At 38.5% G+C, this 26,969-nt stretch overlaps 1 protein-coding gene across 2 annotated transcripts; it reads right to left on the bottom strand.

The window, feature by feature from the left end:
• Window positions 1-1,006: 1,006 nt before the first annotated feature.
• Window positions 1,007-26,969, bottom strand: LOC130208533 (sodium-coupled neutral amino acid transporter 3-like). 2 transcript variants are annotated; one of them, XM_056437715.1, is made up of 17 exons: window positions 26,757-26,969; window positions 17,026-17,179; window positions 16,684-16,704; window positions 16,442-16,523; window positions 16,233-16,348; window positions 13,269-13,342; window positions 12,797-12,889; window positions 11,621-11,702; window positions 8,604-8,686; window positions 7,101-7,159; window positions 6,608-6,778; window positions 6,402-6,481; window positions 6,217-6,317; window positions 5,188-5,312; window positions 4,947-5,091; window positions 3,923-4,026; window positions 1,007-3,780 (listed from the first exon to the last, which is right to left on the bottom strand). In XM_056437715.1, the coding sequence occupies exons 2-17, from the start codon at window positions 17,127-17,129 to the stop codon at window positions 3,676-3,678; spliced, it is 1,545 nt and encodes a 514-aa protein (XP_056293690.1). In that variant the 5' UTR covers window positions 17,130-17,179; window positions 26,757-26,969; the 3' UTR covers window positions 1,007-3,675. The 2 variants fall into 2 exon arrangements, with proteins under 2 accessions (XP_056293690.1, XP_056293691.1); XM_056437716.1 differs by lacking the exon at window positions 16,684-16,704.

Here is a 26,969-nt window from a genome sequence, read left to right as displayed (position 1 = left end):
GTGTCACATGTTAGTGAAGCAGCCGAGTAATAGTCAGGCTGATCGAAGAGTTGGTTGACAGCGCCGCCATATGGTCATGAAGAGACATTTTCTCTGAGGCAGAGTTACTGGGCCAAATGTTCTGGAAAGCCTTGAAGAGAACATGATAATAAATAATATATATTTATATCGCAAGAGATGCAGCCCAACGTTTTTCCTTTAACTAAACAAAAGAAAACAAGATAATTCTAACAACAGTTAACATCGAAATATACTTAAAAAAGAAGGGTAGTAAAAAAATAATAAGCATAAACTAATTACAATTAACTAATTCATTACAAAATTACAGTAACACATGTTTCATCAACAATGTCTTCCACCGACCCAATTCATTCAGCCACAAGTTCATTTGGTTCAATTATTTAAGTCTTAGGGTATTATATTCTTGGTCTGGACTTTACATTTATAAAAGAAAATGCTCATATGTTATACCTATAGAGTGAATGTGTTACATCCCCCATGTGTTATTCCTCATTCACCTCTTGTGTGTCATTGTCGTGTTAAATGTAGCAGGAAATGTCTCTGGGCTGTCAGCAATACAAGCGCATGTTTTGTTTTGCTATTTTGACCAAATGCAACTCTAAAGAAATTAGTGTTGATGTACTATAGCAAACGCTGTATTAATGTTGACATAACAAAGTCAGCAGCAATGAGGGATCATGGTGACACAGCTTAGACTTGACAGATTGATACAATATTGATAAGAACAATGACCAGGTAGATAAACTTTACTTTTAAACCGACTACACAAATATGTTTGGGGATGAAGATGGTATATTCCTACAAGGATCTAATGTGGACATGTCTATTCAATTTATAAGTTGCATACAGATGAATAGCAAACACACACAAACATTAAATGGCTGAATTGTTCATTTGCACTGATATACAATAAGCAAAAAAATGTGTTTCTTAAATAAGAATGATTTTCTGTGAAGGGTAAATGATGACAACAGAAACAATGTAAAAACATCTACAATTATTTTATTGGCTAACTAAAACTGTCCCTGCTATTTACACTTTACAAGCTATTGTAAATATGCATCACAAATATAAAAGGTTTACATTTATATACATTATTTATATAAAGCCACGTTTTATTCACCAGAATTAATATACCATATTATATTATAGTTGTGTCATTTCCATCAGTGTATGTCTTGAACAACAGCTATAATAAAATATCACACAGATTTGTTAAGGTACATGAGAAATGCATATTTGATATACTGCATCTGGTATTAAAATGGTGGTACCTGTTTAAAGGTTAAAGGCATTATAAAGCATTAGGTAGTTAGTTTTTGTTTTGGCATGATATCTTAAAGTGAAGAAAAACTCTGTTCACTAAACATGACAAAACTAAACTTTCATTTACACCACTACAACCACTGTAAATACATGTGGAAAAGCAAGGGACGGAGGTTGATATGTGCATAAGTATTTCCTAGGCTGTTATTCATAATTCATTAAAAAATCAAAATTGCCAAAGGAATAGTTACTATATAAATACATTTGGAGAAGAAATGATTCACGCGGGACTTATCTGAAGCCTGAGATTTGCGATACAATACAAGACCACCTTTGGATAAGAGCAGCACATATGTGTTATAACATTTCTCTGAGTTTTTGTTCAAAGTTTAAACCTTCTGTGCAGTTGTTAAACTTGTTCATTTGTTATTTGTATATAATGAGATTTAATTTGCACACAACAAAGAAGTTATATTGCATGTTGTAGTGCTATTGTGAGTCTCAAAATTCACCTGGAGAATTCCTGAAAGTATCCATAAATGTGTCATCACTGACATCACAAACATGACAGATCATCACAATAGTAATGTTTGAAACATTATTTCATGTAGCATGTTTCAAGAAGGGTTTCATAATACTAATATTAACTATAGCACAGAATAGGACTGCAACACCCTTCACTGTAAGATGCCATATGTACTGTTTCACAATAACATCGATGCAGGACAGTGTCAGAAGATACATCTCTGTGTTCACAACTACAGGACAGACTGGACATAACAACATGCAAAACATTCCAGTCTCAATAGTCAAACAGGGTGACAGCGGATCAAAATACTGCAAACCAGCTTGATGTTACAACAGAATCAGAAAAGCATAGTACATCTTAAAATGTTTAAAAATGAACTCCCACCAGAGGCTTATTCTTTACAACTTATGTTGATATGGACGAACATTTTTTGAGCTTGGGTGGGTTCAACCAAATTATTATTTTTTTAAATCACATTTTCTAACTTACCCAAAGTGGTGTCTAGTCAATAATGTGTTGTTTGTTCTATTTGCATACGGTTTAAGATATGTACATTGCTTCGGTGTTCGTATAGTGTAACTCAAGACCTGAGCAAGTACAACCCAAACTATCTGCATGGCTGGAAACCATATGTCATGAGAGGTAGGTGACGTCCGGTTATTAAGTGTTAGATAGGGAGCTTTAGGGTCTGGGAGGCATTTAACCTTAATCCAAATCTAATGTAATATCAACTTTCTAATCTAACTGCAAGAATGTGAATAAGTGTATTTTCACTACACAATAAAATATTTAATTTAAGTTAGAAGTGTGCCTATTCAGTGTGGATTTCTGAATTTCTTAAAACTTAAATAAGAAATGTAAAGGGAGGGATCAATAATTCAAGAGATTTAAGAGCTAGACTCACTGGTCAGTTTAAATCTCGAGGTGTACTTGGTTTATATTCAAGATGACAGTGGAATATGTGAGCTAAATGTTCTGCCAGGGGAAGTATGAAATGCTAAGATCATGGTCTATGTATTTTCTAAAAAAATCTAAATATATTTCGTCGTAACTCCTTCTATCATTTATATACTGTAGGCTCAAACAAAAAACTGATATCATACGATACATTAGGGTCATTGCCTTTATCAGTAGTAATGTAGTTCATTTGAAATTAAAAACAGATATAGTAGCTAAATAAATATACAATCCAGTTTTGCTGTGTGCTTGTGTGCTGTTCCAAATGCTTTAAGGCACCTGGGTTTCAAAAGAGAATTAGCTGATCTGGAACAACAGTTTAGTTTAATGCTTTACAGAACAACTCTACAGATCATGAAATTAAATGCCACCTGCACTTTTTTTTGTTTTGTATTACATCCCGATGGACAGTTCACGGGGCAGCTGGTCAGAATGGGATCATTTATCTATTCTCTTTTGTGTGTCTTGTGGAAAATGTTTGTAATATGCGTACAAAGTCACACGTTATTTATCATGTATACCTTCTTCAGCCCGACGAACGACCATGCCCTCTTTTTCTGTACAGTACCAGCTGCAGTTTTTTGTGTATCAATAAAAAAGAAGGACCATTTCACCGCATGGTAACACCAACAGATGGTAATAAAAAAAGACCCTGTTTGGTCCTGATTATTCACAAAAAAAGTTAAATTAATGATGTTGTTATGCAAGGATTTTGTTCCTAAAGAGCTAGTTTAACCTAATCAATTACAGCTTGATTCCAACCGACATACTAAAGACTGTATAGATACTGTTTCACATCCCTGTGAGCTCTGTGCTGTGCAGCCTTGCGTGAAGTGGCAGTGCTCGCTTTACCGTAACCAGTTATTTCCCCTTTCCAGAGCTCACAAACACCGAAGAAGCATCTAGTGGCCTCCGGCAGCCTGGCTGCCCCCTGAAGTCCAGTCGTTGATTATGAAGCTAAGACTCATTACCATTAAAGAGACACCCAAAGCTGCAAAACAGGCCGCCTAAGAGCGAGGGGAGAAGAGCACAAAACATTCACGTTTAATTATCAAGAACTGTATTTCACGACAATAGCTTTTATCATGCGGGATAATCACCAAATAAGCATAAAGACTAACTGAAGGGGGAAAGATCGTAAGGCCTCACCAGTATCTTAGGAACAGAGTTCATGGGTTCATCTTCTTTGGGAACAATGCGGATGTAAAAGACAGCTGGAAAGATGAAAATGAGGCAAGGAGCCGACGTTGCACCTGTAAGGAGAACGAAGAAAAGCTGGTGAAACACCACAAAAAATAGCACTGCAGTGACATGACATGAAGACATTTTAAAATCTAATTATAATCATTATGTATATGTTTTCTCTGTGAAATATATTTTTTATTTAAAGGTGCTGCTTCTTTTTTCCATTCATACTGTTGTGCAATTATTTATTTCATTACCCAAAACATGTTGTCAAAGAGAACACTGAGCATGTTAGATATAGTTTACAGTGGGTGATACAGGTGATACAGTAGTGACAGAAAATGAGGGAGACGACACAAAGAACTGCCCTATGCATTAACAACTGAATCAAGAAGGCAACAGAAGGCCTGCTTTGCAAATTATATTTTCATTCATAAATTTATATTCCGGTGTTTTTTTGTCAGATTCACCGGTTATACAACTCAAGTTCCAGGATTGGAACCTGACTTTATCCAAAAGCTGTTGCAAACAGTCCGTGTATTGCGTCATCTGCATGCACGTATTTATCGAAGCAGAATCAGTGGCTTTGAAGATGCTCTTTCGACTTCATTTGTTTAAAACGTTGACCTCTAACCTTTGTTACATGAGGACAATAATATTGACTTGATTTGTCCGTGCAGACACATGCCCTGTTCACATTTTTTTTTTTGGTGCTTCAGGAACTTGAAAGCTTGAAACACTGCCATGTCAAACAGGAGGGTGGTACACAGAGACATAATAAGTAACCCATAATAATCACATCACGTGTAGAATATCTCGTCATATAAATCCAGGCAAGTGGATCAATTTGACCTGTAGGATATATTAAATGTTTGTTTAAATATTTTTTTTTAATGCTACTTGTCTGTCTGTCATGGTGACAATGTTTTTTTGTTTTTCTACGATACTTTTGATACAATTTCCTCTTTTTGTACATTGCTGTACTAACCAATGATGCCGAAGATGCCCAGAATGTTGGGAGCAAAGATCACCAGTATGTTGATGATGGTGAGCAGAATGACAGCAATGGCAATGTGACGCAACCAGTTGAAAGACTTTGTGGGAAAGACCATATGCTGGATGGCTCTACGGACCTGTGGACAGAAACAGGCAGATGATTCAATGAGGACATAATACCACAACATCATATTTATTGTGAGACACATGGAACAAATCAACAACAAACTTACAGGGAACAACACAATAGGGACAGTCAGCGTCACGGCCGTGAGGACGGCGACTCTCACACACAGGATCAAAGTGTCGAAAGGATCAATCCGGCTGTATGTGTGCAGCAGTTCAGGCTCCACATTGCCTAAAGAAATATTAGAAAATATATATATAAATGTACTTTCTTGATAAAGTCTCATGTGAACCTCCCTTAGTAATGATCGAATCTAGCACTGGAGAGCCACACAGCGCTTCCCCACAAGAGGGAGCTTGTGCTCTATGTATGGGACCAGAATACTGGGCCAGTACTTTCCTTTAATACAGACACACTCACCAACAACACCGCATATTTATGACTAAACATACAGGAGGATAAAACCATAGATTAGAACATGTGTTTAAAACTAAATCCAAGAGTTTCTCCTCGAAAGATTATTACATATTTAACTTGCTGCCATTGCATTTTGGCCCGAAAAATATTTAAGTATTTTTAAAAGTTGCATAATGGCAATATTTTCTTTTTTTTCTTTTAGTATTCAATATAAAGCAGAATCCTCTCATAGATTTGGACACTGTTCATTAAACAATCTGGACAACATTGTTCTCTTTTTTATTCCAAAGACAACAGCAGAACAAAGTATTTAATATCACGGTGTCCATCCCATTCTTGTGAACGCAATATCTCAAGAACACCGTGACCAAATCTCTTCACATTTGACATAAATGTCCACTGGCTTAAGAATTAATATGCTTTTTATGACAATTTTACACAAATGTCTAAGAATATAAAATTATGAAATAATGACATTTTGGACAGACATGGATGTTAACTGCAACATGACTTGTTGGCGAATGCCTACAACCACAAGGCCATCACTGTAGTTTTATAAAAAAGCATCTCTACATATCGAGGCAGTTAAACTTCTTTACAAAGGTAGCACTCCTTTTGTTTTACTCTGTGTCGCTGCCCTGACTATCTGACTTTTTCCTGAACATAATTATTTTACTGATATATATCCAAAAGAAGTAAGACAACTGTCACAACTCACCATAAAAGGTCAGGTAGCCAAAGAGAGCAGCCAGAAAGTACATGCAGTACATGACCAGGATGGAGATGTTGGACACCCTCTGCATATTCTTCTGGGTTGGACTGAAATCAGAGAGTTGAAAGTTATTTGAATGCCCCATTATGCAATGACATGTTGTAAATATATGCAGCCGTGCGGTGACTCACTTGCGGAGCTCGGTGTAGATGGGGAGGACCTCTGGGTGGCAAACAAAGGCGAAGGCCAAGATGGGGAGGGTGTATGCTGTCTGTTAAGAACACATCAATACGTGACTTTCTCTGATTAGATGTGCAACTCAGACTCTCAAAATAAGTGTGGGAACGTTTGTGGCTTTACTGTTCGAAAACAGATGGTTTCCAGCTCAGCTGCCTACCTGTGAGTTAATGTTGATCATGTGTGGGGCGCAGTGGGAGTCATGGTCTTCATGAACCAGACCATTGTTGTACTCATGGCCGTGGCTTGAGACATTCAAGCTGAGGTGGGCGGTAGTGTTGGATGTAAACTCGTCGAATGGGCAAGGGATCTGAAACTTCTTATAGATAACCTGCAGAGGAATGCAAGAAAAAAACGAAGAAAAGAACAGGTTGAATCTAAGAAAAGACGTAAGCACAAAGGGATGTACTAAACAAGGGCTCCGAACAGTCGCTGCCAACATCCGATTAGAAGGACTCAGTCGCTAAGTTCTTTCACTTTTAACCGTTGATGTGCATCAAGCAGCTCTTATATGCGCCTTATCAAATACAGAAATATAACACCAAAAATAGAGACGAAGGTGGGAAGAAAGTTAGTAATATGTGTACTAAGATGAGCGTCCTTGTGAAGAGTCACCGTGATCATGAGCTACTATGTGAGCAGGACCAACTTACTGCGGAGAGAAAAAACACCATGCAGCTGAGAGAAAATCCACTGGTGTAGCCGAGGTAACCTGAAAATGAACAAAATGAAACGGTTAATGTTAGAGCTCCTGATGCATTTGTTATGTGTTGTTTGGGACGACTGTAAACTGGAATAGTTACACAAGAACTTCACAAAGCTTAGAGTCAGAAGGTTTGCTACTGTTCTGTAAATGAGGCTTCTGCAAAACAATCCCCCCATTTGAATGACCTCACGGCAATATGGGATCAGAAAGAGCATGTATATTTCATATAAATGAATAGTTCAGAGAGAGGGATCAACTCAGGGGAAATGATGTCTAATTGGGCCGCTACGGTTTCCTCTGCTAGAGGTCGGATTAAGACCCACTAATTGCTTTACTTTGAGGTAACTGCTGCATCAAATGTTCACATCTAAGGTCAACCTCAAAAGAAAACATAACTTTAATGAACAAATCCTAAAGATAGAAAATGTTTTAATGGTAAATGTATAATGTGTATATTTCATAAGCATATTGCTAAGACTGCTTTCTCCCCGGAGTCCTTTTGACTTCACGTCTCATGGGGTCATCGGACCCTATGAGACGGCATAGATCCTATCTGCCTGATGGATCATCGAGGTCTGGGTCGTGGAATTCCTGCTACCAACTACGCCACTGTCCTGTTGAGACTCCGCCCACTGTTGAGACTCCGCCCACTCCTCCTCTCTACCGCCATCTGCCTGATGGATCGTGGAGGTCTCCATCGTGGAATATGCCTACTATGAACTATCCATACACTCTGTCACATTCATTGAATGTATTTTAACTCTAAATCTGTCCTTCTGTACACATTACATCTATTGCATCTGTCCATCCTGGAGAGGGATCCTCCTCTGTTGCTCTCCTGAAGGTTTCTTCCCTTTTTTTCCCCCTGAAGGGTTATTTGGGAGTTTTTCCTGGTCCGATGCGAGGTTTTGGGGCAGGGATGTCTATGTGTACAGATTGTAAAGCACTCCGAGACAAATTTGTAATTTGTGAAATTGGGCTATACAAATAAACTGAATTGAATTGAATTGAATATTGGAGTTAAATGCAAATTGCTTTGGAAAAAGCTAAACTACAAATTAATTAACTTCAGCTTGAGGATCTTCAGCTTATTAATATTATTGACGTATAGTCTGTTAACTGGATCTTTTGGAACCCCATTTCCAAAACAAAAAGAATAAATAAATTGAGAGCGATCCGTGATTTTTTTTTTTACATCCACAATAAATCAAAAATGATAATCTTGGCAGTCTCTGTTTCTCATAATTTTGACTTAGTGTCTGATCATTTTTATTCCGCATAAGTATTTTTACTTAAGTTTGTTTATCTTCTTTTTCTTCTCAGCAGATGTTCCATTGGAACTCGACCCCAGTGGTCAAAATGCGGGTGAGTTCCAAAAGTTGTCCCTGGAAAAGTTCCTGTGGTGAAAAGAACCACACATGTTTCCCTTGCTTGCACTGGTTCTACTCACCAAGCTGTTTCATTAAAGCCAGAGGTAGGATGATACTGGCAGAGACCATCATGACCAGGTAGTTTCCATTCAAGTACCACAGACTGTTTGGGAAAAATATAGTTTACTTTGGTGAGCTCAATATTTCAAACATTGGCACAGACAGACACAAAGAGAGACAGAGACAAAATGTACGGTTTTACAAAAGGTATGGTTTTACATATCAAGTGAAACTTTGGTGTTACTTTCTCTAAAATTAATCAAATCTACTGGTCCAAATGGATGATGTGCCGCATTTTGCCTGACCAACAGCAACAACCTGCTGGGAACATCCTTGGCCTCAAAACTATGGAACAAAATGTGTCGACTTATGTTTCTCTCGACCGAAGTACTGGAGTATACTGTCTGTACCCATGTGAAAAATAAATATAATAATTTAATTTTAGCATACTTTAGTATATTTGGAGCCCTACTTATCACAAGTATACTTAAAGTGTGTTATTTTGGAACAACTTATTTTGTACTGAATATATTTAAGTTGTCTTTAAATAGTATTTAAGTACTATTAGAAGTATATTAAGTATATTTATTTGTGCTAAGTTGGAACAACTTAAAGTATACTTAGTACAATTTAAGTACATTACTGTGTATGTGCTAATATGTATGTTGATAGTGTACTTAAAATATATTTTATTGTATTTTAAATATATTTTAAATATATTATTAATATAATATATAACAAAAAAACAACATCTTCAATCTTGTGACATGTAAATTGAAAGGGTGGAATATGGTCTCAAGAATGTACCAAATGGAAGTCTCCTCCAAAAACTATCCAAGGCACACTGTGGGGGTTGTGAGGAATTAAAATGTCTGTATCTTACATGGCAATATGTATTTAAAATGGCCGACGCATTGCGACCGACATAGGTCTACATCTGCTGTTTCCTCTTTGGCTATATATGGACCACACACACTTCCTCCCATTAAACAACTTCCTGTGAAAGCCCTCCATAAAACAAAGCATCCTCATAGAACCTAAAAACAGCCACCACAAGATGAATGTGTGTCTTCTTAACACATGTGTATGTCCTTGAGGTAACCTTGGCAACCACCAGTTTACTTAAAGGAATAAAAAATTCAAACGCTCCTCGTGCGTCTCTCTGAGGAAAACAAATATAATCGTGGAAGTGATAGAAAATCCATTAGTAGCTTTAGACCTGGGCTGAGGATCGGCAACAGGGTGTTTAAAGAAATCATCGTTAACCATTTAAGACCAGTGTCTCCTAAATTATCATACAGGTCATGTCCTCTTAGGACATGTGGCCAGTAGTTCATTTGAGACGATCATCTTTCACATGAGAGATGAAATGTATCTGCTGTGACGTGAATCCAGAGCTGCTTCGGGAAAGTCTCATGTAAAGTCAAACAAGTCCAATTCAAGTCAGGGAAAGTCAGGTGACATTAGTTTATCAGCAAATTGCAAGTTTTGCATTTGAACATGTTGCTACAGGATGTGTTAATGCATAGCTGTGTGTGTGTGATGCATAATGATCATATATGCAAGCGAAGTTCAGAATGGTCAATATCACCATATTATTTATTTATATTGGTCAGGATTTTCAATAATCTTGTCAATAATATTAGCGTGTGATATAAAGTTATAAAATAAATATTTGCAGAAATTAAGTTAAATGATAAGTAACAAAAACAAAACTGCGATCACGGATGGAATTCATTCTATTCTGTTTTTTACATTTATTTTACATTTATTTTGAAACTGTAAAATGTCCTGATATATAGCACACATATAGGTTGCAATTTGATAATAACCTTTTTAGGGGATCCTATTGTGTTATGTGGTTGTATAAACATAAATAGGCATTAGCCAATACATAAATCTCAAATTAATCTATGCTCTCAAATATTGGTATTAGTATATATTATATGCATCAAAAACCTAGTATCAACCAGGCCAAAGTCTTTGTGGAGTTAAATCTCACAGCACAGTAAGTCCAAGTCCAAGTCTCAATCTCAAGTTTCACATTTGTGTGACTTGGTCTCAAGACTACGTCTCTGAGTGAATTCCTTCTACTTCCAAATAGATATTAAATCCTTTTTTTGACCCTCCCTACCGCCCGCTCCTCTTTCCCCCTGTTCTCCTGACGCCATGGACCTGAACAGAGAGGCACCAAGTGGAAACAAACAGCGTGTCTTGGTTTCTGGGGGCCGGCCTGTAACTGACGTGTCCTTCTGCTCAACCATGGAATTTAGCACCCGTGTTAAACCACCTGCTGCTGTCATTTGGTGTGTGTGTGTGTGTGTGTGTTTGTGTGTGTGTGTGTGTGTGTGTGTGTGAGAGAGAGATCATAAGTCACAATACTTCATACGTCATTTTAGACTGTAGCTAAGCCCCTGAAATGACCACACACAAACATAGATATATGTATTACTTCATCCCACAAATTACTTTTTCAAATGTCACGGCATTAAATGAAAGCACACACTCCGTTGAGTATTGTGAATTGCATGGGGTGCATTAGAGAAGTGGCTGGATGTTTCGCTCCAATATGTAAAACTAGGTTTTTTAATCTTTAAGACCTGAGATGTTTAACAGGCAGCCGTCTCTGGAATAACTTTTGAGCACAAGGTGTGTTTGTTGGATCAGTACCGGCAGCTGGAATCCACTTCTGTGTGCCGTGGCTTATGCACAGCGACTGTGTCTGTGGCTCGACTCTGACGTGAACACCGCTCGCCTCTGACAGCGCTGAGGGGTTGATGTTGTGTGTCGACATAACTGACAGATAGTACCCGACCATGGGCCCCCTGCAGCACAGCCAATTACAGGCTGCCTTTCCCACCAGACCCCCACGCCCACTGAATCAATGAATGGTGCAAAGTGAATATATTCACTGCCCACATACTCTGCCAGAAACCTTGACCTTGCACACAGTGTCTGAGCTGGACAGCGGGCAGAAGTTGAGTGCCTTTCAGTGGCAGCAGAGATGTTGATGTTGCAAAGCGCTGATAATACTCACTCAGAGTCGGACTCCGCATTCAGGAAAGCTTGGATGACCAGCGGTAACTCCGATTTAACAATGTACAGGTAGCTGGACATAGCTGTATCAGACGAGACAGAGAAAAGGGGAAATGTGTGGCCAATCATGTATCTTTGAAAACACGCTGGCATATCGAGCGACAGACACTCGCTAAGCCATATGTCACATTATGTTTGTGTAAGTGACAGAGCAGTGGCTCCTAACTAGGGCACTGAGGTCATGTACTCGTGTTTGAGCAACGTTGGGGAGATTACTTAACACATAATGGTCATTTAGTGTCATTTTACACTGTATATTTAGTTTAGTACGTATAGTCTGACAAAGAAGGCCATCATTGTATTGCTTTAAAACAGCATTTGTTCAAGCAATAGTACCAAACATTATGACACCTTTTCTCTCTTACTAAATGTTTAGATAGTAATTGACCTCAGTATTTTTTAAATCCTGGCCATGGCACTGCAAAGTGTGCTAATAATAACACCAATCGACATTATTGAATACACGTTATTGCACCTACTTAGGGCAGACGCATCTGTATGAAAACCAGTGCATTTAATCTTTAAGCATTATTAATTTAACCAATTTAAATCATGTTAATCAGGCCTCAAATGTATCCACAAATCCGTGTTCCCACAGGACCTGAACACAGCATCATTGTGACTATTCATGTTTATCCTAAACATAGTAAACAAATTAAACGGTAAATTACAAAGGCAACGGGGGGAGAAAAAAACCTTCCGCCGTATTTACAGTTCATGTTTATTTTTCCCCCCGTACAAATTTAACATTGCGTTTGATGTCTGTGGTTAACGGTTGACAAGAATATCAGCACACATCACTTCAAACTGACCCGTGTTCAGTTTTCCAGAAACAACCAGCCATACATGCTGTTCAGTGAGTGGGAGGAATGTTTTTGAGCACCAGGAAAGCAGCTATTTAGCAAGACTTCTCCTGATCTTTGCTCTGAGTACATCTTCATATTCCAGCATATACAGCCATAAAGAAAAATGGCCGTAATAATGGTTTAAGGAATGTAGTTGTATGCGTGGCTGCATGGGGGTTATCATTATAACTTGTGTTTTCTGCTACAGGGCTTCCACAAACAGTCAATATATTTCTGAACACATGATTTACTAAGTCACATTGTCTTCTTACCTCCAATATTCTGCAGGGTGATTGCTATACCAGCAGCCATTTTTCCAGGAATGCCAAAGGCCCTGTTCCCCAGCTCTTCATAAGCTCGAATTCCTATAAACATTCACATTCATTCAGTAATGTTTGCTGAGACGTCCCTCTGAGCAACAGAACAATTAAAAAGTAAAGAATTAAACAAATGAATGGGTTTACATTCTGAATTATATAATAGACTGATTCATATAGCGTGCTATAGTTTGAGTGTTAAAAGAAGACAAACCAAAAATGCCTTCTCACTTATAATCTGCTCACTTTTCTGGATTAATTTGCTCGAAGCCCACCATAGTTTCTAATTTTAACCAGTTTAACTGTTTTAGATCTTGCAGAGCTGTTGGGTTTTCAAGTACATATCACTTTGATGACATAACTGAACACTGCCATTTTTAGCTACACTATTTATTTACAAAAGACCGAGACATGACACAAATCTTACCCACAATGCCAGAGGATTTCAGCAGCAGATGAATGGAGTAAGATGACAAAGCTGCTATTGCAGTCAGAAGAAACCTGTGACACAATACAGAAGGAGCAGTCTTAAGGTTTATATATGTCAACCGTATATTTCACCAAATTCTACATTCCTTCGGGGATTATAACCCTGACCTGATTTTACTGCCCATTTCCATAAATACAACAATCAAACAGTCGTTATGTATTGTGCATGTTCTTAAATGCTACCGCCAATGTACCATAACTTATTCACACAATGTGTTGTTTGATCTGACATTCTGTATTAATGAGAGAACAAAAAACACTTCATGAAGTCTGGGAATTTTAACTGCAGTAGTGGCTGATTTTTGACTTTGACATTGTCCTGCATGACATTGTACAGCTGGTCCTTGTTTAAAGATGTTAATTGTGAAGTATTATTGTGAGACTTTACCAAAAGCTGAGGCAAATGTTCAGCATGAAACAAGACGAGGCATTCTTGTAACAATACTTCTTTTTTATAATAGAATATAAATGATCTCATTTGATGGAATTGAACAGTCCTACACATGGATAAAACAATATTTCCCACAAGTCATTTTGCTTCACGGGTTGCAGTGGTCCTCCTACAGAGTCAAGTCAGTGGGCTTGTTAGGTCAGCATTATGGATCAAAGGTTGGTCCCAAATTCATCACCTTTCTCAGACCTTTTCACAGCATTTTTGCACACTCTGCATTTATTGTAGCTACAACTGTAGTGAGAATACCACTGGCCCCCGTCTGTCGGCAGAGGGATGGAGGGCGTGTCCACAGATTCCAATGAACAGTCATGAGCAACTTCCCAACCTCCCTTAACTCAAAAACAAGCATTTATTTGATCTGCTTGTTAGTATATTACATGCCTTGTGTGAATAAATATAATTCTCTGGATCCTGACGCCTTCATGACTGCTCTTTTTCTGACAAGGAGTGGGAAAGTTTATCTGTATCTCAGCTGGTGGATCGAGGGTTCTCTTGACACTATCGGCTATAATTTCCACCAGAGACACAATGAGGGAAATAAAGTTGGTAGCATAAAGAGCCACTGAGGCTGCATGGATCAAACATCTGGAGTAAACATGTATGAACAAAGATGAATAAACATGCTTTAAATCAAAGCTATAGGGTAAAATAACGCAGATATTCTTACCACGTGCTCTGAAGCATGTGTCAAAATAATGCAGTCAACAAGGAGACTTGTATCAATATGTGATTTTTCTTTTAATGAAGCGCTCGTATGTTTCTCGTGAAATAATACATAAACAACTGGGCTCATGTTCCTGGAAAGCTCTTGTGTTTGCTTTCTAGGGATTACACTTTAATCGCGTCAGAGATTAAACTGACTCTAAAAAGCAGCGCTGTCTAATGCATTAATAACAGACCTAAAGCAAGAGAGACATTACAGTGAGATACCGTGGAATGAAAATAGAATTTAAAGATACCATCGTGAAATGCAAATAAACACTGGTAATCTATAATGCTTTAATACTGATTGTAATGTTGTTGATTTTAATAAAAATATCCATATGTCATGCTGTTAATCACACTAGTGGATTATGCACTTTTATTTATATCTGAGGACTCAATAAAACCTACTGTTGTTCAATAACTCTCAAGTCTATATTTGTTATTGAATCACTGTGTATTGTTTTTAGATACAAGCATTTTACAATTACATGTTTGTTTAACTTGGCCATTATTGTATGCAATGTTTGACATGAGTTGTCGTGATATTAAAGATTGCCTCAGGTTGCTTTTAAAACTCAGCACTGCCATAGCAATGATACAATTCCAAAATATATACGATTTTAATAACTCTGACCTAATTCCTAATAGGAATGTCGTAGGAAATGGCCTGCAGCCTCTTTAATTAGAGAAGTTACTCTTTGAAATCTCTAGAATTGAACTAGCTTCACAGTTGAATCTTTTAGGCTGAGGCCGTTCTATACCTGAGTCGTGCTCCTTGCTCTCTGCAGCTACGTAGACACAGACAACATGACCACGGCCACCAGGAAGTACATGAGAAAGAAAAAAAGGTGCCTCACACAGGGTCTGGCAGTTTGGTTATTCTGGGCTGTGGTCTTTCTGAATGTTGCAGCAGGGATGGGAGCAAGAAAAAAGGTACGACTAGAGCTGTGTATATCATGATACTTGATATGTTTGAAGATGTCATGGCAGATAGTAATTCACTCCTGAAAGTAAACAGCACCACTCTGGTCCTCAAACGCACCACCACAGCAGCTCAGTCCTGAAGAAATATAATCCTCAGGAAGCACATTAGAGAACCTCAGGACTCCACAGGGCTTTTGGCTTGAGCATTTCTGATCACTTTGGGGTAAATTATACTAATAGTGTTGTAATCATGACCACCTAAACCGAGAGCAAATCATGAGCAAGACCAGAGTGTATCAAGGCTGAGACAAGACCAAGATTTTGAGGGCACGAGACGCGTCGGGACCCAGACCAGACCAGTGTGAACCCCACACTGCATGAACTCCTACGATAAAATGTGGAACAATCAAACCATAGACACTCCTCCACGTCCCCATTAAAAAACACTTAAATGAAGAGCTCTTCATTCACCTCTTGTATTGCCATCTGTACTGTTTGTGTGTGAATGTGTAAATGCACATGAGAAATGTCTTGATAAAATAATCAAACGGTTGTAGTAAATTCCTAAATCCAGAGTCCTCTTTGTGTGGGACTGACAGCTTCAAAAGAGAGATTGTTGACCGAAGTACTACGACACTGTTAAACTGTTCAACATACTCCATCCTTTAGAGGCGTAGTAAAGCAGAGCCATAGAAACACATTGGCATGTTACTAAACAGACAACATTCAGCAATGAAGCCAAGTGACTTTGCCTGTATGCTGGTTCGAGCTCTTATTTTGTAAACTGCCACGAGATGATGCACATGCTTATTTACTCACAAGAAGAGGATTATGCCGGTGTTGGCCATGGCATACGCCAGTCCCAGGATTCCACTGCCCATAATAGCATTCCCCAGGTTGAAGACGGACATGCCAAAAGACGTCTTTCCTTCAAACTTAGGGGGGAAGAAACAAGAGCATACAATAAGTGTCCGATTTAAAAAGCATAATGTGCATTCTGTTGTTCTTTGTCTGTAAACTTGACTTACATCTTTGAAGCGTATCTGTTTCTCTCCATCCGCACTGGGCAAGAATTCCTCATTCTCCAGTCCCCCATCATTATCATCAAATCTACGGGGCAAAGTTATGACTGTCAATTGATGGTCTCTCTATCTATCTCTTAAAATGGTGCACATATCTGCTGTAAACTTGCTTATTTCTTTGTATTATAATATGCATGGAAACAAGTATGCAGTTTAAAAAGCCTTTGCACAAATCTGCACAGACATACCTGACTGTTTGAGTGCCATTTCTGAATAAGGATCCACCCGATGAGGTGAGCCGAAAACAAGGTGAACATGCATTAAAAAAAGTCAATATTAGGTAGGAAGTCAGTCATACTGTATGTTGCTCACCGTGTCCATAATCCTGGTCATTGTTAAACAAGAAGCTTATCACGGACAACGGTATGCATCAAAGTGTTCACTTAAACGACAGTTGTTGAAATAATCCAGGATGTGGTTTCAAATACCAATTCAGAAAGACAAAAGGTATAAAAAGTGCTAGACACATGCTGTGTAAGCGACACAGTGCAGTCATTCATCTGTGTTTAAAATACAGGGAGAATACTCACTGATCCTCTTCTGGCAACGTCTTCATTGGCATCCCCAAGTCACCTTCGGGGTCGTGACTCTTCCCGTTGGATAAGATGTTCATCTCTGACTGAGTTGGTTCCATAGTCCAAGCAGGAACTGATTTTTTTGGGCTTGAATGTAGAGAATGAATATCTAGGACAGCGAGAAAAAGGACAGGAATCACATACAATACAGGCGCGTGAGTTTCTTTGTTTAGGATGCATTATTCCATGTCCTAACTGTATACAACATTTAATGTGCAGCACGCCTTGCACATTTAAAGGGCCTGAAATTATATTTATATCAGCTTCCCACTATGGTCCTTTGGGTCCAGCATAGGCATAAAACTGACTGCCAACGTTTTTTTTTACATTTCACACTTTAATTTCTCTCTCTCTCTTTATGCCCTACCAAGACATTTGAAATGGGAAGGACTGATGTCACATATTACCAAGAGCCAATCAGATTCAGACATATCCTGTGGAGTTTCCACATCTCAGTCAAATCTGATCAAATCACACAGTGACAGTCTTGATGAAGCAGATCAATAGACTTGTTGCATGATCTGTTGTTTTCGGTGATTATAGACAAATGAGTACATATTATAAATAGTATATACCATTTATACTAATAGATCAATGTACCGGTAATAGAACAATGTATGATCAAAAACTGCATTTTCACATTTCACTGACGCCAAAGAAATTATGTATATTAAAAAGGGAAAGCATGTAGCTTCAGCCATAGATCTTTTTTGTACGGCTTTATTCAGTGCAGTTGTGTTGACTGCAATTGCCTTTTCCAACACTTGAGGCCTGACGTCATTCTCCCTCTCAAACTTTTGCAATCCATACACCAACATGAACGCTATGTAGCGGTGAAAGATCAAAGGCCAGGGTCACAATTCGAACAGTAAGGCAAACAAGTAGACCACATGGTCAAAGGTTGGTTTTATTTTTTTTTCTGCTTTTGTTTGCTCTTGTCTTTTACGCAGTTAATATCACAAACCTGCAGATTCTCAGTGCTACTGTTCACATACCACACGAGGACATGGTGGTCTTTATGACAGATATAAGCACAAAAATGCTAAATCACTCACAACAGCAGGCCTCAAATTACTGAGAAAGCAGTTTGTTATTACTGTATTACCCTGATCACACATGTCAACAGTATTTTTCCTTAATGAGCATCTGTTTTTGATAAACAATAGTTTGAGAAGAAAGAAGGTATAATTGTCAACTGATTAATTACTACAAAACTATAAAGACATGACTTACATTCAATCAAATTATAAAGAATTAATAATATGTGACTACTTTGAAACCGTGACCCAAATGAAATATAGAATGCTTTTCACTTCAGAGAGACACTAGTCTATTGTTAACTGCTTTCTCTGTCATGATTGTACAATAGCTCCATTGTGTTCCCGGTGTCCTCTCAGCCAGAAGATAACCTTGTATTGCTATTCACACCATACAGTGTAAGAGGGCAATTGATACCAGGCCATCGCATCTAAAAGAGAAGGCTAAGTAGAACAAAACAAAGTCACACTACACAAAATTTGACACAATAATCAGACACATACAGTATGCTGATAATAAATAAATTCCTCCAATCGAGAACTTCCATTGCCTATTTAGTCATTTTATTTGCAGTAAGTTATCCTGTAAAATAGTCACAAATGTAAAGCCCCAAATGTCTATACGTTCTGTTGCAACACCAGACTTTGATAATGATCATTTCCCAGAGAGACGGAGAGGGGGGAAACAGAAAACAGCCACTGACATTTACAGTAAATACACTTAGAGGCTCATTATAAAGTCCCACGATGTTGCCGTTGCTTCACCCTTATAATCACTGTTTAGAACTGTTTAACTTGTTCACCTGACAACACGGCCTTGAATAATGCGTCTAATCTTGAGACAGTTACAACTTTTCAGTCAATGGTTGGTGTAGAAAATGCTAATCCTAGCTCAACTGTCCCTAGAGAGCCATTCATTTCATTCCAATGTATTGCTAGCACAGGCCAGGGAGTATTTTCCATTAAAAACTATTAAGGAGATCACACTTCCATAAAATAAAGCATTAGCAGCATTAGCTTTTATGAAGAGTGATTAAGACCTTGAGAACCACATCAATCTGATGCTGTTAAGTCCCAGTGAAACCACAGCATTAACACAACGGGACAGTAACTCTGGGGAAACCTCGATCACGTACACAACAAGTTTGAGATGAGGTAACTGGATGCAAAATGAGTTCTTTAAAAAGACACATGGCTGGTATTATTTCTGCTGTGAAATATTATCAGGCAAAGGGACAGGGTGTAATGTTTGGCCATGTGTGTGTCTATATAAACTTGTCCCTCAACAGAATCCAGGACAGCTTGTTAGAGAGTCGACAGATGTGGTTTCTGAAGTGGCTGTTGCTGCTGCCAGCTTGGCACTAAAAAGGAATACAATAATAAAGATATTCATAGCTGTTTGGGTCCTCTTGAGAACCAGTAGAAAAATAACAACCCAGATACTTGGTACAGTTGTGGTACCAGGGAGAGGATACCAGTTGCTTGTTTGCGCTACTGGCAAAAGTTGCACATCTAACTTATTCTTCTCATCGACCTCTCTGTCCAAGTCTTTGTTTCCTGCTGACTTCAAATAATTAAGATGAAATGCAAAAATGGTTGCCCTCTGTATCTTGCAAGGAAAATCTACCGGACATTAAACAAGTTCACATTTTCTATTTGCATCAACTTCTTGGAAGCTAACTTAGAACTATACTTTTTCAGGTGAGTAATACAGTGTTTCTATATCAATATAACATAAGAAATCAAGTCCTCTCGGCAAAGAAAACTGCAAACGTTTTACAAATATGATCTGTTTCCATATGAAACCGCCCATTGTGTTATATAATAAATCAGCCCTACAGGAACATACGAGTAATAGGTCCCATCCTGAGTTGACATTTTAAATGTTTGAACAGGTGGGAGGGTGATTAGCGATTTGATGTGAGATGTGTCCGTCTGTTGGACATTAGTGTGAGAGAATGGCTTTTTAGGAAACACTTTGCTCCCACAATTAGGTCCCGTCTCTTCTGGTGTCAGTTGGACATAAACCAGGGCAGGCACAAGGACAAGTGGGGAGACTGTGAGCGCAGGAAAAGCCACGAGGTTCAGCCAGCAGTGCCTGGCAGCGCCAGCTCGCCCCAGCCACGTGCTGCCGGGGTCCGAGGAGCACGTGCTCACGTCCTGTAGTTTGTCGGCAAGCACCTGAATCACATATTCTGCTAAGAGGCAAAGGGAAAATTTTTATAACGCTCACTTTGTCGTGAACAACAACCTCCAAACAACTCTTTAGCTCCAATGAAACAGCAGTCTGGAGCAGCGATATGTTTTTGTTGCCAGTGGATATTCAATCTGTCATAAGAAAGGATTGTTTTTTTTGGAGTAAACAATTGCCATTTGTATGTTCTCACTCAGATAATGTATCTTCATTTGAATAAACATGAGTAAGACTCGAGTTGTTGTGAAATTATCCATATATGCAATTGATTATGACATTTAAAATAATTATTTTAGAAAGATAATAAATACACCAATGCGCAAAACATACTTTCCATCACAACTGAATCCACAAACTATAAAAAAATTAAACGAATTTGCTTTGATAGCGCATCAAATAATTGAACGAAATAGATGATATAGTTGCTCCTTCACCCTCTACCCCCTCCTCATAGACTAATAAAGTCAGCATACCCCAAACATTTGGGAGAACAAGCGCGTTGTTCAAATCCTATGTAGTCAAAAAAGCACAATTTGAATATATATTATGATTATAGATTGAACAAAAAAAATTCTACCATGAGCCTTAACATTTATTAATGTGTTATAAATAGCAAATTACCGAAGACATTAGCTTTCTGCGTCATGGCTACTTTCAGTAGTATTAAAGATATGTGGACCTGACAAAACAAAGACACTAAAGATTAAACTACATCAACGTTTCCCTAACTAAGTATAATTGAATTGAATGGGAATATATATCATTTTAAAAAACACATTGCATACATGCTTCTTTGAAATATTTACAGTGGTCTCTCATTTTGAAGACAAATCAATGACTGCACTTTAAGTCCAGTATGCAGCAGCAAAGAATGAATGGTATATTTGAAAGATAAGAGGGAACAACACAAACAGCTGATCAATTATAATGAAAGTCAACAGAAAGTTTCATAATATATTCTCCCAGCCCACACACAGACAGGAATCGTTCAAGATCATAAAAGCAGCACCACTAGAGTGAAAACAGCGAGCCAAGACATTATTTAACACACTGTTTTACAAGCACTTTAAAAAAAAGTTTTGTGGAAAATATTCAGATGAGATGATTTGCAAAATCAAACAGCCAACAATCCTCCGTAATTATGTTAATCCAGGTCACATATACCCTGGTGACAGATACATGCCCTATTATCTGCCTTTCATAAGACTAACAGAAGCAAGTGCATTAAATGTTTCAATTTAGGGGATGACAAATGCGTAAAAACACATTTTAGGGAGGAATGACGGGAGGTTTCACAACTCTTGACTTCTTCAAGTTAAACATTGGCACATATCCACCGGGCCATTCCTTTAAGCTTAGGTCACGCTCATGATCACTAGGAATGGATGTTATTCGGGTGACATCTGACACTTCCTGAATGATGGTTATAATCCAGGACGTGGACAAAAACACAGAACGCCTGTACAATCCAGTGCAATCTAATGCAGTGACCTGCAATAAACCCTCCCTTTGTGGATCTAGTGACTCTTTTGCTAACTAAACAAATCTGCAACTGACTGTATTATTGTGAGCGGTGTTCGTGGAGTAGAGAAGACGTAGCTCTACGGTTGCTAATTACCATTACATGTTGATGTCTGCAGTTTTCAAACTTAAGGTGACAGGTAATATTTTTTGGGCTGATGGGAACAATGGCAAAAAGATATAGAGAATGTATTATGTACCAGACAGTGTGTTAAGATGTGTTTAAGTGTAAAAATGGCAACTCTGCAAATATGATCTTGGTCCATTTATTTTAAATTAAACTAAAAGTCGTACAAAAGTTTGAAAAGCCGTGAGTTTACTAAAACATGACCCAGTGTTAGTTACTATGATGAATCTGTTGACTCCCATTAATTATAAGTTTGTGTTGACAAGCGAATGGGCTCTCACTTTTCTAAGAAACGGATTGGCAAGCAACAGCTGGCAGCAGTGGGTTCAGAGTAAGGCCGCACAGGACTGGAGCACAGGGCCATCTCTATTTGACAGCACGATCCAAAAAGCTATATTTACAGACATAACATTTCTATTTTGATTTTTTTATATAATTAATAAATGGACAACACCATGTGATGTAATTCAAATCTAAAACCATTTATAGATTGTGTATCGTTGTCAATCAGCCTCTGTAGCACACTCCGTATTCATAAAAGGAACACGTCACATGAGAGATGTTGATGGAGGCCAATTGTGACTTGGTGCCGGTTTGCATCGACTGGCCTTGGAAACCACGGCAGGATCAAAATATACGCTCAGTTCTGTCAAGTTCAGATCAGGGTTTTGAAAAGAAATGTCAATGCTATGTTGTTTTACAGCATCTTTTTTTGACCGGCACAGTTTGGGTTCCCTCTCACCTCTCTTGCTTTTGGAATGGGGAAGCTAATGTTTACAGTGGAACGGCTTTGATAAACACACCTCGCTTGTGTAGCTTCTCAGAACCGAAAAGCCGACCGACAAAGTCAGCTATGGCAGATAAATAACCAGATATTTACCTGAGGAGTAGGTGGAGACCAAAACAAAGCAACAAGGAGAGTGAATATGTCAACACTACACAACTCCAAATGAATGCTCTTGTTTCTCTGCATATGTCTGGATGTGTAGATGGGCAACGTGTTAACGGCTCACATTCAGGTTGTTTCTTGCTTGGTCTATGGGGATTTATTTCCTGAAAGTCAAAGTCCTACAACATATGGCTATTTGTATAATTCGGTTGATTTGGGATCATATTTGGGCACTGATCGCTCAAGAGGGGACACATGAATTGGAGTGTTTGTGCCATTTTCTACCCATGAAGCGATTGAACATAACAAAGCACAAAAGACGCTCTTTGAACGGACTGAATGCCCGGCCAGTCGGAACTTTCTCAAAAGATGGTGACCATAACATTATCTGTTGGGACAATTCCAAACAATCTTAAAGATCAAAAGGCCCACAGGGAACAGATAATTCATTAAATAATTAATGCAATTCAGCCATTTCTATACACAACATCAACAAAAGACATGACAGTGACTTAAATATAGACAACAGAACATAATATGGTCAAGTTCAGCCCCACAGATTATGAGCCCCATAACAAGGACAATAATAACCTCTGGAGACACTTAACACTCAAAGGCAGATATTCTCAGGTCTTTTCAGTGTGACAGAGGAGAACAGCTGGCTGCTTGCCACATGATTAAAACATCGGCCGCCACACCTGTCCAGCTCCTCCTGAAACTCTCCGCCACTTTGATCACTGCACATACTGAGGTCACTGGCCGCAGTTGAGTTTATCTGCTTATTCTCCACTGTGTTGGTGTTTATAGAGGGGCCAAAGTCAAAAACATGTCCCCTCAGCCACACCACCTTAAGTACACAAACACGGAGGTTCTCTGGACAGTCTATCTGTATCCCAGAATCTGTGAGGTTTTTAGTCTTAATATGGTTGGTATTTCCAAATATGTTTCTAATTTAACCCTGAGGCCTCACATTTGTAAAGTTACATGTTTTTACCAGTACAACCACAGTGTGTCATGATGACACCTCAACATCTACATGTAAGCACCTGGGGGTTAAGTGTCTTATTTCACACGATCAGTACAACATTTGTTTTCACAGGAATATAAAACATTCCCACACCCAGCCAAGTAAGTCAAAGATTGAAACTGGCAACATGTAACAGACTTGTAAAATAGTCCAACATCCGCCCCCCCCCCCCCAAAAAAAACTGCAGCATCATGACACCATCTGCTTAGAAGTTTCTGTCCTTCCCTTATCTGTCTAAATAAACTGTAACTAAACCTAACTTCTTGGGACAGGGATGTCATATGTGTACAGATTGTAAAGCCCTCTGAGGCAGATTTGTAATTTGTAATTATGGCTATACAAAATAAACTGAATTAAATAATAGTTTTACAAAACTGTACTACACTAACTCTATGTGAACGAACGTGAAGGCCATGTGTGTGGGTGGGGGTTCATTTTTTGCTTTTATTATTTTTCTTTCTTATCTTTTATTTATTCATTTACTTTTGTTCGTTTGCTTTACTTTCCTGTTCTTTTCTTCTGTACTATTACAAACTGATTAACACACACACAAAAGCTGTCCCTGTATTGTGCATTCTCATCAATCAAGTATATTAATAAAAAAGAAGAAGTCTGGGAGTTATCCAAAAGTATTATTATCTTAACTGTGGAAACCTGGAGCAGGAGTAGATCCTTTTTGAGAAGAGTAATTATCATCGACTTGAAACGGTTGCTTCCCTATACACTTCATCAAAGGTGCACTCAGAAGAGTGCAGATCTCCGTCAGGTGTGTCTGCCACGACGACTGTATTGTGTGATTGAAAGAATATAACGCACAATTAGCACGACAACAATGAGAGGTCCTTGAACATGCAGCTATAACTGACCACACAAAATATTGTGCGGTTTGCTTCAGCAGAATGTGAGATTGGCTGTGGACAGACACAGAGGTGCACACTCACTCAAGGACACCCTCAGTCACACACACAACGCATCACATGATCCTCCTGGTGGTGATCATAATAATATTACCCATATGGTGCAATACAGTTGGATTAATAGATTGACATTTTTGTCAATAAAATATCCATACATTATCTTTAACATTTGTAAATACAAATTACAATTAGCCTATTGGATTAAAAACTGTCTCTCACATACTTATGAAGAATAATGAAGAGGAGGACAATAACATTCCCTCCAAGCCATTATTTCCAGGCACAGTGATAACACAATACCGCATGAAACACATATTGAAGTGACCATAAGACCAGCAAAGCGCTCTAAAGGCTGCTACTGCACTCAAAGAAATGACTCATTGGATGAACTCAATTAAATTGTTGGCAGGTTTTCCATCCAATAATTATATGTAACTCCAACTCAAATTTAGCACATCAGTGCAATAAAATGTAATTAAGTTAGTCCAACTCATTTGTATCAAATACATCTAAAATAAAATAACTATATTCATTACATTTAATTAATTTGTGTTTGTCCAACTCAAAATATAAACTAACTAACTAACAAAATATGCAAACTCCACACAGAAGGAACGCCCGGACTGGGAATTGAACCCACGGACCTCTGGCTGTGAGGCGACAGTGCTAGCCACTGCACCACCGTACAGCGAAGAAAGTGTCTTCACCTCATGTAAACAACTCATTTTCAGCTGGCGCATGCGCAAAGGGTAGTCCTCAATGAAACACATTTATTTTGAGTTGATATGCACACCATCTAACCTAAATAAATCTAATAAATGAAAGTATTCATACATTTTGTGTTACACCCATTAAATATTAAATATAAATATCTATTTTTGTAATCGATTTATTTAAATGTATCAAACAATATTTAAATGTGTCACCTCGAAGAAGGGCTTGAATCGTTTTTGTGAGTGTAACCTAAATAAATCTAATAAATGAAAGTATTCATACATTTTGTGTTACACCCATTCAATATAAATATCTTCGTTTTGTAATTGATTTATTTAAATGTATCAAACAATATTTAAATGTGTCACCTCTAAGAAGGGCTTGAATCGTTTTTTTGAGTGTGGTTGGTGGAGCTACTGGTGTTTATGATGTGCTGCCTGGATTATGTGGTGGGCACAATATGCTTATTGTCATTTTAAAAAATTGGGATATTGGGTCGGATATGCTTTAAGTTGGTAGGAGGAAAAGGAAATTGTCTTTGCGTTTCCTCCATGTGCCATGTGGCTGCCGCCCCCCCCCCCCCCCCCCCCCCCAACACAGTAAGGTATAAACGATCGGAAACGGCAGGACTTTAAAAAATATATATAACACAAGCTATATACCCCAATAAATACAGATAAGTTTGATTCAACGCCGAAAGCTGCGTGTGAAGGGGGAAAAGCACACGTCAACTAAGACCAGCAACACAAAGACAAAGGTGAATATGTGAGTCGCACTGGCCACGTTGACTGAGCCATCCAGCTGTTCCTCCGAGGCGACCTTACCGCGCGAGCTGATCCCACATATGTAAGACAGAGAAATAAAAAAATGCAACACGTGTGCTGAGACAATAGAGGTGCACAATGTTGAATGTGTCACTGAAACTTTGCGGCACATGGTCCTCACATCTGGACGTGGAGCCCACACAGACACCGCGCTGTCTTCATTGATCACCCATCAAGGAAACAACGCCATGTGCCCCGGTAGTGTGCCATGTGATCACATAGGCTACAATATTCATACCACCCCGTTTGTTTTCATTACCCCTCTCCACCCCCGGACATCCCCGCGTGACAGTGGAAAATCTGATTATACATTCAAATTGAGTTTTTTTGACTTCAACCTTTCAATAAAACCGGTTAAAAAGCATCGTGTCAAACCCAGCAGCATCCAAGTAAAACATGTATGTGTGTCTAGAGAGCCCGATGTGTTCAGTCTTACCAACAGTTGTTTTCACGAAGCCTCCCAAGTTAATTCCTGTGATGACTGCGAAAGGATTTGTTGGTCAGGATCTATTTCTCCTTGCGTGTCTTCTCTTTCTTGTTCTCAGTGGAGTTGATACTATCTACATAAGCCAATATTTATACTCTCATTCAGAACCGTCGCTCTTAAAGTCAGCGGGCACAAAACGCAGTTTAAGAAATGGAAGGCATT

Source organism: Pseudoliparis swirei, chromosome 18, assembly GCF_029220125.1.
Source record: "Pseudoliparis swirei isolate HS2019 ecotype Mariana Trench chromosome 18, NWPU_hadal_v1, whole genome shotgun sequence".
NCBI classification, from domain to species: domain Eukaryota; kingdom Metazoa; phylum Chordata; class Actinopteri; order Perciformes; family Liparidae; genus Pseudoliparis; species Pseudoliparis swirei.
Note: the sequence above shows the minus strand (reverse complement) of the source record. Positions and strands in the feature narration are given on the sequence as shown.

Excerpts from the sequence above, each read along its gene's own strand:
- LOC130208533 (XM_056437715.1), bottom strand. The coding sequence starts at position 17,129 with ATGGAACCAACTCAGTCAGAGATGAACATCTTATCCAACGGGAAGAGT. Across the intron at positions 11,703-12,796 it reads CACCCTGCAGAATATTGGAG|CTATGTCCAGCTACCTGTAC; the intron begins GTAAGAAGACAA and ends CGTCTGATACAG. Across the intron at positions 6,318-6,401 it reads ATCTACACCGAGCTCCGCAA|TCCAACCCAGAAGAATATGC; the intron begins GTGAGTCACCGC and ends CTCTGATTTCAG.